At 40.7% G+C, this 16625-nt stretch overlaps 1 protein-coding gene across 3 annotated transcripts in view; it reads right to left on the reverse strand.

The window, feature by feature from the left end:
- The window catches only part of ATXN7L2 (ataxin 7 like 2), a 41840-nt gene that overhangs the window by 13427 nt on the left and 11788 nt on the right, over positions 1-16625 (reverse strand). The window contains exons 5-11 of one of the 3 annotated variants that reach the window (XM_014075995.2): positions 15906-16204; positions 14341-14423; positions 11136-11386; positions 10836-11028; positions 9224-9345; positions 6825-7689; positions 2788-2926 (exon numbers count right to left, since the gene is read on the reverse strand). In XM_014075995.2, the coding sequence (XP_013931470.2) occupies positions 2912-2926; positions 6825-7689; positions 9224-9345; positions 10836-11028; positions 11136-11386; positions 14341-14423; positions 15906-16204 (1828 nt within the window). In that variant the 3' untranslated portion in view covers positions 2788-2911. Of the gene's footprint in view, positions 1-2787; positions 2927-6824; positions 7690-8813; positions 8950-9223; positions 9346-10835; positions 11029-11135; positions 11387-14340; positions 14424-15905; positions 16205-16625 lie in introns of those variants that run through there. The other 2 variants (XR_015697293.1, XM_087719871.1) reach the window with 2 other exon arrangements.

A 16625-nucleotide genomic window follows, 5' to 3' on the forward strand; every position in this document is an offset into this window, starting at 1 on the left:
CAGGACTCACTTGCCCAAGTAAGCCTACTTATCAGTATTCTCACATGTTGGGCAAAAATAGGATGAGTTGGTTTGGGATGCACCCAAAATTTAAACTACATGGAAGAGGGCAATATGTCAATCAGATGACTTGTAAATCATCATCTATTTGTAGTCCACTTACAACAGTTCATTTAAGTGATTGTTTCAAGTCACAATGGCACTGAAAAAGATGCCTTATGACCACTTTCCACACTTATGACCATTGTAGCATTCCTGTGGTCATGTGAACTGACTCATATTTACGATGATTGCAGTGTCCTGGGATCATGTGATCACCTTGTGCAACCTTCTGACAAGCAACGTTAATGGGGAAACCAGATTTACTTAACAGCCGTGTTGCTAACTTAACAATTGCATTGATTCACTTAACTGTGGCAAGAAAGGTTATAAAATGGGGTATTACTCACTTAACAAATGTCTCACTTAGACACAGAAATTTTCGGCTCAATTTAAGTCAGGGACTACCTGAACCCAACCTACCCTGCCTTGGAGTTAGCCTAAGCATCATTTCCGCTTTAATATCATTCTAACATCTCCTCTCTTCAAGCTACACTTTTTAAGGAAGATGTTGCAGATTCCAAGAATTGGGATTATTCTGGAGTTTCTTACTTGATATTTCTAAATGTCAGTTTCATAATTTTCCAGGTGAACATCTCTAAGTGTGTTTCTATAGTTTCTTACACACCAGCGGGGAGCATATGTATCTTTTCTTTTTTTCTCTTCCCTCAACTTCATAATATGGATAAAGCTACACGGAAAGCATCCATCTGTATTCTTCCTGCTGTTTTGAAAACTCTAGGTCACTTCTCTGTGCCTGAGAAACAGTGAAGCAGTGGGGTGTAGATTTGCCTGAAAAGATCAGTTCTACCATTACAAATGGCCAAGTGAGATTTATCTAACTTTTTACTCCAAAATTGAGTGAAACAAAGTAGAAGCCACATTATCAGTTAAATGGCCGTTTGTATATACTATTGCACTGTAAGTTATGTATATTCAGCGTTTCTGGGTTCTACTCCTTCAAGTCACACTTCCAACACTATCTGGTATCTTCCACGACTTCTGAAAACTGAGGTATTACTTGCTTCTGGAATTTAGCATCTTTGTTCACTCATATTTCTCTATTAATGGCAATTCCCTCATCTCTTAATCAGCGATATTTGCTGACATTTAAGCTATCTTCAGTATCTAGAACTTTAAGCAGTAAAGGAATGCTCCATTACTGGGTTTCTCTGGCGCAAACCCCAATTAATTAAGGCTCAATAAGATATTCCTCAAATTCTTACAACTTTTCTGCAGCTCAAGAATTGGACGTATTGTAGAGTGAAAAATCTCTCGTTGTTAGGTTAAGCCATTGTCACTGTAATGTTTTGGCCCAGCCGTATTGTTGCTAAGAAAAAGGTATGTATAAAAAATAGAAGTTTTGGTATTCCTTTGGCAAATAATGTACATTACTCTACAGCTTTACATTACTCTTTTGAGTTTCATCTTTGAGTTTAAATCCTGAAGATGAAACTCAAATATATTGGCTACCTAATGAGAAGGAAGGACTCACTGGAGAAGAGCCTAATGCTGGGAAAGATTGAGGGCAAAAGAAGAAAGGGACGAGAATGAGGTGGCAGGATGGTGTCACCGAAGCAGTAGGCATGAACTTAAATGGGCTGCAGAGGATAGTAGAGGACAGGAAGGCCTGGAGGAACGTTGTCCATGGGGTCATGATGGGTCGGACATGACTTCACAACTAACAACACTCTCTAGCAGTGGCCCCCAACCTTTTGGGCACCAGAGACCGGTTCCGTGGAGAGAGGTTTGCTGTGGACTGGAGGGAGCGTGGTTTCATGTGCTGCCTGCATCCCAAAGATGGGGCTTTGCTTGTTTGTGAGGTCCAGTTTCTGTCATGCCACGGACCAGTGCCAGTCCATGGACCGGGGGTTGAGGACCCTTACTCTAGAGCAGAGTGTGTCAAACTCAATTTCATTGGCCACATCTGGGTTGTGTTTGACCTAGGAGGTGTGGCCAGCTCAACATCACTCTTGTCATGGCGCCTGTGGTGGCCCAAGAGCTCTGCCAGTGAAAATAGGCTCCCAAGTTCCATTTTTGGCTGCCATGGCCTCCTGCAACTCTCTGCCAGTGAAAATGGAGCTCAGGAGCCCATTTTGCTGGCAGAAGCACCACGGGCTGGTCCTTCACTGTTTCCAGGGCAGCCCCATGGGCCAGATCTAAGTACCCCACAGGGCAGATCCAGCCCTTGGGTCTTGAATTTGACACCCATACTGTAGAGGCATCCAGAGCCACTGAATCCTCTATTTTTTTCAAACCAGCCTCCTTCCAGATGTGCTGAACCACAACTTCTATGGTGCTGTTTAAATTTATTGCTAAAGTTTGACAAGGGGACCTAGATGGGGAAATCTGGAGTACAAAGGTGGACTGATTAACAGGCTTGTAAGTTAAGTGCCATGACACATGCAGGAAGATGGCAAAATATTAATATCTCCTGTAATCCTAATTTTTTTATGGGATCCCTGCTTCTGTACCTCTCCGGTCATTATATAGTTGGGAAGGGGATTCTGCATTTTTTTTCAGGGTCCTTTGATTCAGTTTTTGTCTTTCTTTCTTTCCTTACTTATTTACTTACTTACTTATTTATTTGCTTGCTTGCTTATTTATTTACTTGCTTATTTATTTATTTCTCTAGGGAAAACCACCATAACACCCCCTCAAAAAAACAAAACAATCACAGTCTTTGGGTATTTTAGAGCATTTTTTTTCTTTAAAAAATACTATAAAGTTATAAAAAGCAAAGAGGCTTCAAATTGGATCCATGGACAGAGTTCTCAGACTGCTGGCTTCTGCAGAACGCAGGCACTTGCTGTTAATGTGCTTTTGACTGTCAAGACAAGAAAGAAGAGAGAGTCAATGCAGAATATGGCAGCTCATGTCATCCCAACCACAGAAAAATGTATCTCCTATGGCTTAGTGTATAGCCAGTGCTGTTTTGAAATGACCAAAAGACATGCAGCTATGCCTATTAATAACCTTTTATGAAACTTAAATGGACTTGATGTATGTTGTCATAGCACCATGTAAACGAGGGTATTTAGCTGAAAAAAATTGGATCAGGCTTCAAATAAACATGTTCCCCATTCTACTCTCTGCAACAAGTGCATAAATTGGACTATAATATAGCAAGGAATTGCTCCCTTACTGACCATAATTAGAGGTTCATAGTAATCCAGAGACGCACACACACACAAAAACACCTCACATCGTACTCCAGCAAGCAATCAGTTATTTCCACATAGTTCTTCCATGTGACTGCAAAAACATTTGAAAGATTTTTCCAGTCCACTTTGCTTAACCAAGGGGACTTAAACTGAATGGGAAGAACATGCTGAACATACAGTATACGAAATTCTGAGTGTAGGGAGATGTGTTCAATTGAAATGTAGTAAGGAGTGAGCCTGGGGAGCTGGGAAGATGTTCTTCTGACATATATACTGAACCTCCAAGTCACTAGTGGCTGGAATCCCACTCAGAGAACATCAGGAGCAACTGCAGCTTAATTTTTCAGGAGCAACCAAGTTTTAAAATAAAATCCCTACTGGATTTAGTTTATATTGCCATGACAAATGAAATAAACTAACTCAAAGCAGAAAGAATCCCTATCTCTTCCTGAGTTGGCAATTGGGAACCGTTTTAGCTTAACACAATATAACGACAGTTGGTGGCATAATATATTTAATAAATATATAATTCAGCTTTTGGGAACTCTGGTTGGTGGTACCAAACAGAGGGTTGGATTCTATGATCCTTAAATCGACAATAAGGAATGTGCAGGTCTGTTAAAATATTCATGACTGGGAGAGACATGGGAACAAGGTCAACCAATCAATAGGCATAGCAACTAAGTCAACCAATGGGAGTTTAAACAGATTTGAGTCTGTGCAGAGAATTGAAACAGAAACTTAAGCAATCTATCTGCGCTTGTCTGCTGAAATGAAACTAGCTGCTTGTGTTTGCCTGTAACTCTCCTGCCTTGTGTTTACTTGGAAGAACCACCTGTTGGTATTGTATATTTATTCATCTGTCCTTATGTATATAAAGAAGTTAATGAATCCTGCTGCATCAGTTATCTGTATGTGCTTCTGGATTTGAATTTATGCAACAAACTCTGACAAGAGCCTTCTTACTTTAAAACTGAATACGATACCAGCATTTCCTCAAATCAGTTATCTGAAGGTAAGCTTAATTTAAGTATCATTTCAAAATACCTGTATCTGTTTGGCCTTTCATAAAAAGCTTTAGAAGTGGGTTTTTTCGTTCTTAGCAGGAGAACCAAGCATACTGTATTTTTCGGAGTATAAGACACACCGGAGTATAAGACGCACCAAGGTTTTGAAGAAGCAAATTAAAAAAAAAAGTTTTGCACTCTGCAAATCTCCCCAAAATGGCCCTTTTTATGTGAAAACTGGCCCATTTTCCCCCCCAAATAAGAGGGCACGAATAGCCATTACGAGGCTTGTAGAGTGTTCCGGGGGGGGGGGGGAATGAGCAAAAAATGGCCCGTTTTTCATGAAAACGGACACGTCTTTTGTAAAAAAAAAAGGCATTAGGAAACTTATAGAGTGCTCTTGGACGCTGGGGGGGGGGGAATTGAGCAAAAAAACAGCCCTTTTTTGGTCATTTCTGCCCTCCCCAGCCCTCAGGAACTCTCTGAAAGCTTCCTACAAGCTATGCACGGCCATTTTGGTGAAGGGGTTGGGGATTCAGGAGGCAAAAAAAAATGCAGTATTCAGTGTATAAGATGCACCCAGATTTTCAGCCTCTTTTTTGAGGGAAAAAGGTGCGTCTTATACTCCGAAAAATATGGTAATTTTGCTCACACCCTGCCATAAAACCACCAATATTAGCTATGCTCAGATGTCTTTCTCCCAAAAGGAAACCTAACAGCTCTTTGAGTTGCAGAAAACAGAGGTGTGCCTGGCAGAAACAGAAACATCAAAAGGGCTGCTGATCATTAGCTAGGGTTTCATTCCCCATTCCATTCATTTTAAGATAAATTTAACTAATTTGCAACATTGCACTAACATCTATCAATGTATCCGGAGGCTTGATTTCAGCAAGTTGTTATGTGATATGAATTATACCAGAGACAAAAATGTAGTATTTAAATTAAAGGTTCATTTCTAATGTTTTGTGCGGTCTCTTTTCTTCAGTTGTGTTTCCAGGAAAATGTATAATCTGGTCTCCTTGATCAAAACCTGACTATCCCAATATATTTGACTAAATATATTCCTGTCCCCTTCCTACAGCTCTTAGCTGCCATTTTGCTGCCACTCATTCCTCAGGATGATAGCAACCCTAACAGAAGAACATTCAGCAGACAAAGCTGCTTTTCTATTTCATATGATGAAAAAACTGCATTTGTGACCTGCTGCTTCTTGTACAGCTCTTATGCTCAAGCAATCCTGTTAGGAAACAGAACTGGATCTTTAGCACATGCTAAAGTCTGCATAAAACTCAAGAGCAGAATAAGAAAGGCGGTAATGCTTCTTTTATACACATCACAGCCCAGGTTTGTTTTAACCATGGTTATTGAACACACAATGCCAAGCCATAAACTGTTTTAGAAATAATTCAGGATGACCCAGAACTGAAGCACACTAAAACTTGGTATGATTTGTGATTTTAGCCATTATGGCTCTGTATTCTGTTCTACAAAGTTGTGCAGAAGTAAAACCCTTTATATGGCTTGAAAGCTAGTATTCCACATAATAGCCACAGATTTCCTCTGTATTTATTATTTAAAATAAACAACCCTCCTGAGAATTTAATAAGACATAGATTTTCCCCAGCAATAAAATTAGTTATTAAAATTTAAAAAGAGCCGAGGTGGCGCAGTGGTTAGGGTGCAGTACTGCAGGCCACTTCAGCTGACTGTTATCTGCAGTTCAGTGGTTCTAATCTCACTGGCTCAAGGTTGACTCAGCCTTCCATCCTTCCGAGGTGGGTGAAATGAGGACCCAGACTGTGGGGGCGATATGCTGACTCTGTAAACCGCTTAGAGAGGGCTGAAAGCCCTATGAAGCGGTATATAAATCTAACTGCTATTGCTATAGTTTCCATATCATTTGACTTTTCAGTAAACTGACTTACTCTACCAATGTTGCTGATTTTTAAAAAATTTTAAAAAACACAACTATTCAAAATATTTGTTATTGAGTGGTACAGAAATTCCAAAAATAGTTCAACAATAACCAAAATAATAAAATAGCTTTAAAATCCTATTCTTACTACGTGAAAATAAAAATACACACTTATCTGCTCCGTGTCCTTATTTCTCATGGTTCAGTTGGGTAATTTACTAAATAAAGCTTACGATACTAATAAAAAATACAGACTTGAAATGGTTACCATTCATTGGTGTCCAGTGTTGCTGCATTGTTTTTCAAATATGTAACAATGCAGGGATCATTCTATCAAGAAGATAGGTGGCATATAAATTTAATAAATAAATATATGCAAACACACCTAAGAAAATACCACATCTGAATACTTTAAATATCACTACAGCAGAAACTAAATGGTATGTAGTACTATCCCCTTCAATACTGATTTTATTTGTTTTGGAGTGTTATACCTGTTTACCTGTTGATGAAGAAGTCAGCTTTGTAATGGCAGAAAGCTGATGAAGGCAAAGAATGCCAATACAGCTCTTCCAAGGTGGAGGAAAATGCAGCTATAGACTTACATGTGCAGGAAGTAAGTCCAAGGCATGAGCTTACCTTCATTGTGTTCTGCTTTTCCTCAAAGGAGACAACTGGCTTCTTCCTTCTGATTGTGCCGCCCAAATCAGATGAGGAACAAGAAGGCATGGATGAGGGCAAATGTTTGGTCTTCACTGGCCTACAATAGGTGGCTGAATTCTTGCGTCTCTTGGCCTCTTCATCTGAGATGCAATTGGTCAGCAGTGTTTTTGGACCATTCAATGAGCAGCCCTGGTTCTCCAGTGATGAGGCTTTGACTGGCATGTGGCTAGATGCCCTGCAATCCAGATGGTTGACTCTCTTGACCCTGGCCCCTGAAGAGACTGTCCCATTCAGGGAAAGGTTGGAGGAAGCCACCACAGATGTCTTGGCCTTGGGAGATGGATGGGACACCTGGCAGCCAACTGCTTTGTTCTTGCCCAGATCAAGGAAACAAGATTGTTTATAAGGTGGGCTAGCAGGGACACTGGGAGATTGTTTGCGCTTCCGAGCTAAGGCTTCTGGCTCCACATTACCAGCCATCTCCTTGGCTTTGGAGGACTTGCTGGCCTTGTTCGAAGGCAACTTGCTGAATGATGGTGATGGGGTATTAGCTGGGAGTGGGGAAGTGATGGATTGGCTTCCACCCATGCAGTCTGACTGGCTACAGGCAGCTGCAGCATGGGGTGAACCAACTGCATAGTTCACACTATGGTGGTTACGGCTGTCCCTGGATGCCATGGTCACTGAAGTTGCCCAGGATACAGAGGTCCTGCTTGGGGTACTGTGGGGAAGGCTGCAAACCAGGGAGGAATTGTAATTTGGGGATGTATTGGATGTAGAGAAGCCCAAAAGCATTGGAGATGATGTGGAAATTGGATGATCAGCAGCTGGAGGAATCCTTCTGGGTGGGTCGAAGCAAGAAAACAAGAGTTAAGAAACAAAGCTTGTTTAACATACCAACTTTCAATTACTCTACCCAGATATCAGTACTGAATCATAGAATGTTAGGGCTGGAAGGGACCTTGGTGGCCTTCTACTCCAATCATCTGCTCAGGGAAGGTGTATTTATTCTATCCTGGACAAACAAAATGTCTTTATTATTTTCCTTGTTGCCTTTTTCTTTCTACTTTTTTTCTTTTTCATTATGCTTTAGTTTTTTTCATATAGTATTTCCAAATTATAAAGGATCTCTGTTCTCCTTCAGATTCAAAACTTTTCTTTCTTTTCTTTTGCCTCTATTTGCTGTCAAATTCAAAGGTCTTTACAAGAACAGATGCTTGGAAATACATGTATCTTCTCCATCGTCTCGCAACCTCTTCCTCTGCGAGGCTCACTCATTGTTTAGATAGGTTTTCTGTCTGCAAAGGATATACCATCAAACTTGGTAATCCAGTGCCACCTACTGGAGAATCCCCCCCCCCCCCCCGCAGCAGCAGAGACTCAACAAATGTTTCTACAGGCACTGACTTAAAAGGGACTGATGACGAAGCAGAGGAAAACAAGCTAAAAACACATGACTGCCTCCTATCAAACACGTGTATGACATGTAAAGGTCAGCCTACCTATTGGAACACAAGAAATATTTAACTGATCCTTATTTGTTTCCAAGGATCCAGATATCCTTTTATATTCTCAGATGCCATTTCTGTTAAAGAGATACAAAACTGTACAATACAACAATTCCAGTCTTGCTTGGGATGAAAATGAAAAACTCTCTTCCAAAATGACACCTCTCTCAAGTTTTCACAATGATAACAGAGAGTGTAAAACTATCGTTCTGTACGAATGATGAATGGCTTGTGGAACAATATTCTATATGAAAATCCACCAATGTTCTGTTGTTGCGTGGGCTTTTTTTGATAGCACTAGGTAAAGACAATTTCTCAATTTTCCAACAATTGTTTTGGGTGCCTTTTAATCTGTGCACCATTTTACCAGTGCTGTTTTTCATTGTAACTGTTATATGTCTTTAAGCCATAACTGGACAGAAAAAAATAGTAGTTTTAAAAAGAAATGAACAAATACCGGTAGATATAATTGAATTTTCAGGAATAAGGAGGGTCTGTGATGTTTTTGCAATTTTCCCTTTTTTCTTCTTCTCATGCCTTACAGGCCCAACCTCTAAACATTTCTAGTGTTTGTTTGATAGGTGCTGCTAAATCTTGTTTAAAGAGTACAAATTTAGTAATACAATTTTATGTCAGCCCTCAGAGTTTGTTAGGTGAGATACAAATTATGTAAATAAATAAATCAGGATTGGTTTTAAGAAATATGCAAGATTATACCGTGACTTAGAACTGACTTCTTATATAGAAAAACATTATAATTCTCTTTCACCGCATGCCATGCCCAAATTCATGCATACGACTGTGCAAAGGCAGAAGCACTTTCCAATTATTTTCCCAATTTGTTGCTGTTGTCCTAGGGTAACTTACTTCCACATGTGCGAGCTAAGATGTCTCTCCAGCATGGAACTGAGCGCAGAGCAGAACCGATCCAGTCGTCGACTGAACACATAACAACCTGGGCTCATCAATCTGCTTCCAAAAGTGCAGAACTGTTGCGGTGGGGGAAGATTAATGGAAGGATCAAAGTGTTAGAAACTCACAATCATGCAAAGAGGACACTCTCAAATTCTACAGTGATGAACAGGAGACACAGTTTATATCAAGGAAGTTATTCATTCTAGCCCCCATTTCTTCAGCTAGTGAGAGAGAGAAATTAAGTCACCTCTATCATCTTAATTTCTAAGAACAATTAATTTTGTGTGGATTCAACCCACGTTTCATTAGTATAAGTAGTCCTCAATTTATTACCACAACTGAGCTCAAAATTTCAGTTGTTAAATGAGACATTTGTTAAGTGAATTTTACAACCTTTCATATCTCAGTTGTTAAGCGAATCCCTGCACTTGGTAAGTTAGTAACTCGGTTGTTAAAGTGAATCTTGCTTTGCTTCTCAGAAGGTCGCAAAAGGTGATCACATTATCTTGGGACACAACAACGGTCATAAATATGAACCAAGTGCCAAGAATCTGAATTTTGATCACATGACCATGGGGGATGCTGAAAAAGTCATAAGGGTGAAAAACAGTCATAAGTCACTTGTAACTTTGAACAGTCACTAAACCAACTGTTCTAAGTCCAGGACTACCAATTGCAGGGATTCGCTTAACAACTGAGACAAGAAAGGTTGTAAAATTCACTTAACAAATGTCTAATTTAACAACTGAAATTTTGAGCTCAGTTGTGGTCATAAATTGAGGACTACCTGTACTAATGAAACATGGGTTGAAGCCACACAAAATTAATTGTTCTTAGAAATTAAGATGATAGAGGTGACTTAATTATAGCAGAGAAGCTTTTTATTTGTTAATCCCAATATTCAAGATCTGGTTGACTGAATTAAAAGAACTGTTAATCTCAAAGCCAAGAGGAGTTCCTTTTCTTTGGAGAGTTACTTCCTGCCCTTCAAAACACCAGCCTAGGTAGACTAAGGGGTTGACATATTGATTTAATTTACACATCGGGCTAAGCATTATTGAACAAGCATAATGTCTGGATTTAGAGATCATGTTAAGCCAAAAACAAACAAATCACAGCAGGAGTGGGTTCCAGCTGTTGTCACTGCCAGTTCACTCAGGGATGCGCCACACACATGCGTGCTTGATGCACGCTTTCCACCCATGCACATACTAAAGAAATGCTTATGTGTATGCGTAGAAGCCAAAAACAAGATGGTGCCACCCATGGCGCCGCGAGATAACCAATTCGGGGGCGTGACAGGCCTGGGTCACTGTCAGTTCCAGTGACCCAGGCAGCCAAATTACTACCTGTTCGGACAAACCGGTCCGAACCAGTAGGAACCCACCTCTACATCACAGGATGACTTAAGAGTGACATGTGAACCCAGGCATCAGAAGACCATCTCACAAGTACAACTCTCCATTCTCCTATAGCTCCACTTTTAACATCTGCCAAGAATCTCCCGTCAAAGGCCCAAAACAACAAAGAAAAAGAGCAGGGCGGGTCTCGGCCTGTCACTTACTGCCTGGGGATGGGGTCGTCGTGTTGCATAACGGCAATCTAACTTGCGGGAATCATCTGTGGCATCCTCTTCACTCTCCTCGCTTGTCACCCGGCCTGTGCTCTTCGATGCTGGGGAACGGTAGAGACGGTTGTCAATTTCACTAGAAGATATAGGCACGTCATCAGGGTCACTCTCGGAGGAAACCCCAGACCTGAAAGCAGCAGAAAGAGAGTAAGAGCTGAGCTTTCTGAGAATTGAATTTCCAGAAGGTATGGTGGACACCACCCTATCTGCTCCCTCATCCCAAATGTGTGTTACCTGGAAAGTGCACAGTGGGAATACGGTTGTTTCGCGTGACTAGAAGCAGCAGAAACATTGGCCAGAACCAAGGAAGTCTGTGACATGGAAGATGAGTCCTGCAACAGCCGTTCGCTAGCTATGTCTTTCCTCACTGGACTCTTGTCTTTGGGAGACTCGCCTTTCTTGGTGCTGGCCTTCAGTTCGGCTACTAAGACATCAAAGTCCTTTGTGCGGCCTTGCACCTCTCGACGCTGATGCACAGAATGGATCTGGAGTACAGGCAAGAGAGACAGGTTAGGTTTATTAGCTGGCGGGTGGAAGAGCAAGCTCAGAGAGAGGATGTGATGACAGGCCAATTTCAAATAAAGAACATCCCACATAAAACCCCATGAGTGGTACAATCTTATGAAAAGTATGTGTGACATTTCTCTAGTGAATATTTTAACAAGTCTCCGAGAGACTGGCACCGAAGCAGACATTATGGTTAGAAAAGCATTATTGCTATGGGAGTAGACAAATCTTTTCTTGGGGTGAAGACCACATCTGATCCTTTAATGGGCTCCCAGGAGGTCATACTCCAGGGATTGCTTGAAACTAGAATCAAAATGAAGACAAAGCCAAATTTAATGTCATTCAATTCAAACATTAACCGCACCCTACGTTTAATAATTTTCCATTTCTGTCACATTAGACATGACAGTTCAGTAGCATATTTTGGAAGAGTTTTTAACCTGAATCCAAGACTTGCTGGGAATGCATGTAGCTTCTGACAGATACTAAATTAAATAAGAATTGCTAAAGGTTTGGCTGGAAACAAACCCCTCTGGTTTATTGTTACAAAGCAGAGAAAAATTTATTACATACAGTTGCATATTAACATATTATTATTACAGGGCCTGAGAACTTATCCAAAGCTATGTTAAGGAGATATATTCATTGTACCTGTAACATGTTTATGTTTATGTTATGTTGTATTGTGTTGTGTTTTGTTATGTTGTCTTAGGAATAAGCAACAGTAAGACAAAGAAGGTATGAATTAAGAAAAATATAACTAAGCATACACATATCTACCATGTTTTCCCAAAAATATGACATGTCCTGAAAATAAGGCCATGCCAGATTTTTGGGGTGGACAAAAATATAAGCCCTCCCCTGAAGAGCTTGGCACAGTCTCAGGGGCGAACCACTGTCACAGCAGCGCAACAGAGCAGCCATGAAGTGACCATGCTTACAAGCAGCCACCTGGCAACCCTCCTCTCCAGCCGGGTAGAGCGCCACTCACTGACCTAGCAGCATCCTAAAGGCGCCAAGCCACGGGAGCCGGGGGGGGGGGGCAGCTGCTCGCAAAAGAGAAGCCACCCAGCAATCCCAAAACAATAAGCCCCCAAATAATAAGGCCAAGGACATATTTTGGGGGTCAAAAAAAAGACCCTGTCTTATTTTCGGGGAAACGTGTTAATAAAGGAGAATATTTTCTAGCTCGGGGTTGACATGAGGGGTCCTTGGTGCTCTCTGAGCTGGCTTGTTTTCTTGCATACGTTTCATTACCCAAACTAGGTAACTTCATCAATGCTAGCAAGAAGTGCAATTTGCTATCAGTTTATATTCTGGTGACTTGTCCTGTCAGTGTTGGTGTAGGTAGTCTTAGAAATTCTTTGGTTGGGCTGTTTGCTGTTGGCTTCTTTGCCAGTTTCTTGAATGGGGTCTTGTTTACTTGATAGTTGATCTGATGTTAACGATGGGAGTTAATCTATGGTGACCTGGGTGCTGATGGCTGGTGGAGAGATGCTTTTTGTTCCTTTTTTGGCTGGGTGATTGTCTCTTTTGCATAGTCTATAGAAGTTGTTAATGTCTATATATCTATTGATGACTGATTTGTCAGAGTGCTAGAACTTTCTTAATTTTTCCCTTTGTCTTAATCTATTTGCTCTTCCTTCATGTATTACTTGCAAGTCAATCCTCCTTCATTCTAAGCGATCAAGCCACCACAGTGCCTATGTTATGGACCGGCTACTGACTTTCATATTTATTCCAAACTCAGCATGCATTCATTTTCAACTCTGTTGTGTTCTTGTTTCACCCTATGCCCTTCTTAACCCCCCCATTCAACTTCCTTATATTTTTCTCCTGAAATATCTAACACTCATTTTCATATAACCATTCAAGTAGAAGCATGCTTTTATTCCTAGCCATCTTCATTCTTTCAACAAGTATTCATTTCTCATACAGAATACACAGTATGCACCATGTTTCTAACAGTATTTACACATCTTAAAATTTCTCAAGCCATTTCCCCATCTTTAATAATCATCCTACCAAGGTCACAAATCCATCTACTTCCTCTAGTTTCCCCCCTCCCCATGTATGTATAACTTAAAATCATTCACTCCATCTCCTTGTCAAACATAATTGCCACATTCACACTGCTCCCTGCATCATACACTCTAACATTCACTGCAAATTATTCTGTTCTCAGTTAACACAGCATCATCTGCATACAAAAGTACATGTATATTCATGTGCCCAAAGCAACACTCCTCTAATATCACTGCAAGCATTCCTTATACATTTATCCATAAATACATTAAGCAACCTAGAGAAGTCCTGTATCCTTGTCTTACCTCGTTATTGTTGAATCATTCTCCAAGCATATTTATTTTAACACGTTTTGTTTACATCATATACCTCTCTTATCACCATCAGTAAATAATCTTCTACTCCATATTTTCACAAAAAATATTGAATGAATATCCACATTCATTCAAGCAGATTCACTTTATATTTTGTCTAAATCAGTAATTGCCGTCTGAATACCACAACTCCCCCACACAATCAAAGGACGTCTGCATCAAAACTGCATGCACACACAGAGTGGAAGGGCTTTGATCTCATGGTTGAAACCATTGTTTTGATTTTTTTGATTTCCCATATGAACATTCCTGCTGGCAGTCCAATATGATATCCCAAGGAAGACACAATAGCACCTATCCAAAGGGACCTCTCCACTCTTTCAATGTGCAGACAAAGCAGTTATTTGCATGGAGATACAAGATCACCTGCTAGAGATCCCCAGGCCAGATTGCCATTAAAAACAAAGGAGAGCAGCCTCTTGAAAAGAGGGAACCTATCCCACCAGAAAGTATGAGAGTGGCAGTCATAAAGGCAACTCGCTGCACTGCATTTCCCATCTCTCCAATCACTGCAGAAAGCAGGCTTACATTACCTTGCAGGTGAGTAACCGAGTGCAAACTTTCTTGGTTTCAGGGTTCACCACGCCACATTGGCGGTTTAAGTCACATTCTTTCCCTGTGGGAACAAAATACAGAATCAGATGCCAAAGAGTCAAATTTCTGCAGGTCCAATGACCTGCCCCCCCCCCCAATAACCCTTTGATTTCCTTTCATTTATGAAGGCAGCCCCCTTATTGAAAATGAAGTACAGGTAGTCCTCAACTTATGACCACAACTGAGCCCAACATTTCTGTTGCCAAGTGAGGAATTTGTTAACTGCAAGTTTTTGTCTCATTTTGCCACAGTTGTTAAGTGAATCCCTGCAGCTGTTAAGTTAGTAACACACTTGTTAAGTGAATTTGGCCTCTCTGTTGACTTGGCTTGGCAGAAGGTCGCAAAAAGGGATCACGTGACCCTGGGACATTGCAACTGTCATACATATGAATCAGTTGCCAAGTGTCTGGATTTTGATCACATGACATGGAGAGGCTGCAATAGTTGTGTGAAAAACAGTCATAAGTCGCCATTGCAATTGTGAATTGTAACTAAATGAACTGTTGTAAGTCGAGGACTACCTGTATTTCAAAAACAAAAGAACCATTATTCACTTTTTGTTGTTAGAGGTGCATTAAATACAATTCTTTATGTAAATGAATGGCATGTCTCATTTTGTATTTGTATCTTTATTTTCTTGCAGATCTTTGCTTTATTTTAAGGGTTAGCCTATATCAGTGGTTCCCAAACTTGGCAATTTTAAGTCTTATGGACTTCAACTCCCAGAATTCTCCAGCCAGCTCTGCCCACAAGACTTAAAAGTTGCCAAGTTTGGGAACCACTGGCCTACATGGAATCATATCTTTTTGGGTAGACATTGAGGTGACATGCTTTTTCTCTTTGCCCAGAATTGTAATCATATGGCTTTAACTGAAAAGAGAAATCCTTTGGGGGCTTGGAGAAGACCATATTCTTTCCCCCAAACTCACTTCCTCTAGCTGTTAAGTAGCTTACATCACATATCCTCCACAAAATCCTATAATCCCAGGGCCTAAAAGTGAGCCGATACATGCACTTTTTCCCTTCCCATCCACTCAGGTGCTTTTGGGACAAATGTTCAACCTCATGGAATTAAACTGGATAAACTGGTTTTGCATAGTAGATACACTGGTTTTGCAAAAATTCCAAAGTGGTTATGACCCACACCCTTTTTTTTTTGACAAAGGATGAAGTGAGAGAGGTGATAAATATACATGGGAGGAGGGATCTAAGCTGGCATCGGTTCTCTCCCTTCAGGATTACTGGATGGAAGCCAAAAGTTGCAAAGAACTTTCTTTCAACTTTGCCCTGTGACATAGGTAGCAACCCATCCTTCCTTACCGATGAAATGAGGGTTGGATTTATGGGAAATGTTTTGCTTAGGAAATACGGCTACCAAACCAACTTTCATTTTTACAATACCCCCCACTAAAAAGACGCTATTATGTAATCATTCCTGATGGTTTAACTATTTATTACGTTGCCTCCAACCAGAAGATAACACAATTAGAAAGGCAAGACTCACGAGATAATTTCTTCAGAGATTTTACAACACCCAATTCTTTCTCACTCAGGCTAGAAACATTCTCCAGTTTCCTGTTCAAGGTGTCAGCCATTATTATGGAGGTGCTGCCAGCTTTGGCTGATGTCATAAGTTCTTTTGGTGACGCCAGTAAGGAAGGTTTGCCTAGAACCTCTTTTGAATTGACCGGAGACTGTTTGGGAATGGCAGTGTCAGAAAGCAGAGCAGGAGTTTTGATTCCATCTCCATCGGACTTTGGAAGGCTGGAGATCTTCTCTAGGTTCACTACAGGCACAAACAAGCTGGAGGACAAAATAGCACACGTGTTTTGGTGTTGATGTCACATGCAATCTTCTGAAATTTTGCTTCATATAAATTCCCAAAGAAAATAACTTGGAGGCCTTGTAAGGACCCTCATGATGGTTGGAGTTCTCTACCGGCAAACTCTTGCAGCAGCTTCATTCACAGAGCTGCCTTCCTCATTTATTAGCATTATATTTGGGGATTAAAAAGAAGCAGCAGCATGTAATCATTGCATGAGAAGGCTGCCCAAATAGAAGGGATGCAGGAGAAAGTAGAAGTAAAGATGTGAAAATAAAGCTCAGCTTCCAACAGATGGTAAAACCAAGAGTCTGTGAAAAGTGGGGAGTACCAACATTGATTATTTCACAAATGATCCCAGCACCTAGCAACACAGTCTTCTGGATCACTTTCAGCCATCAA

Source organism: Thamnophis sirtalis, unplaced genomic scaffold (assembly GCF_051295495.1).
Source record: "Thamnophis sirtalis isolate CommonGarterSnake01/CBP01778 unplaced genomic scaffold, rThaSir2_p1.2 scaffold_7, whole genome shotgun sequence".
Classification (NCBI taxonomy): Eukaryota; Metazoa; Chordata; class Lepidosauria; order Squamata; family Natricidae; genus Thamnophis; species Thamnophis sirtalis.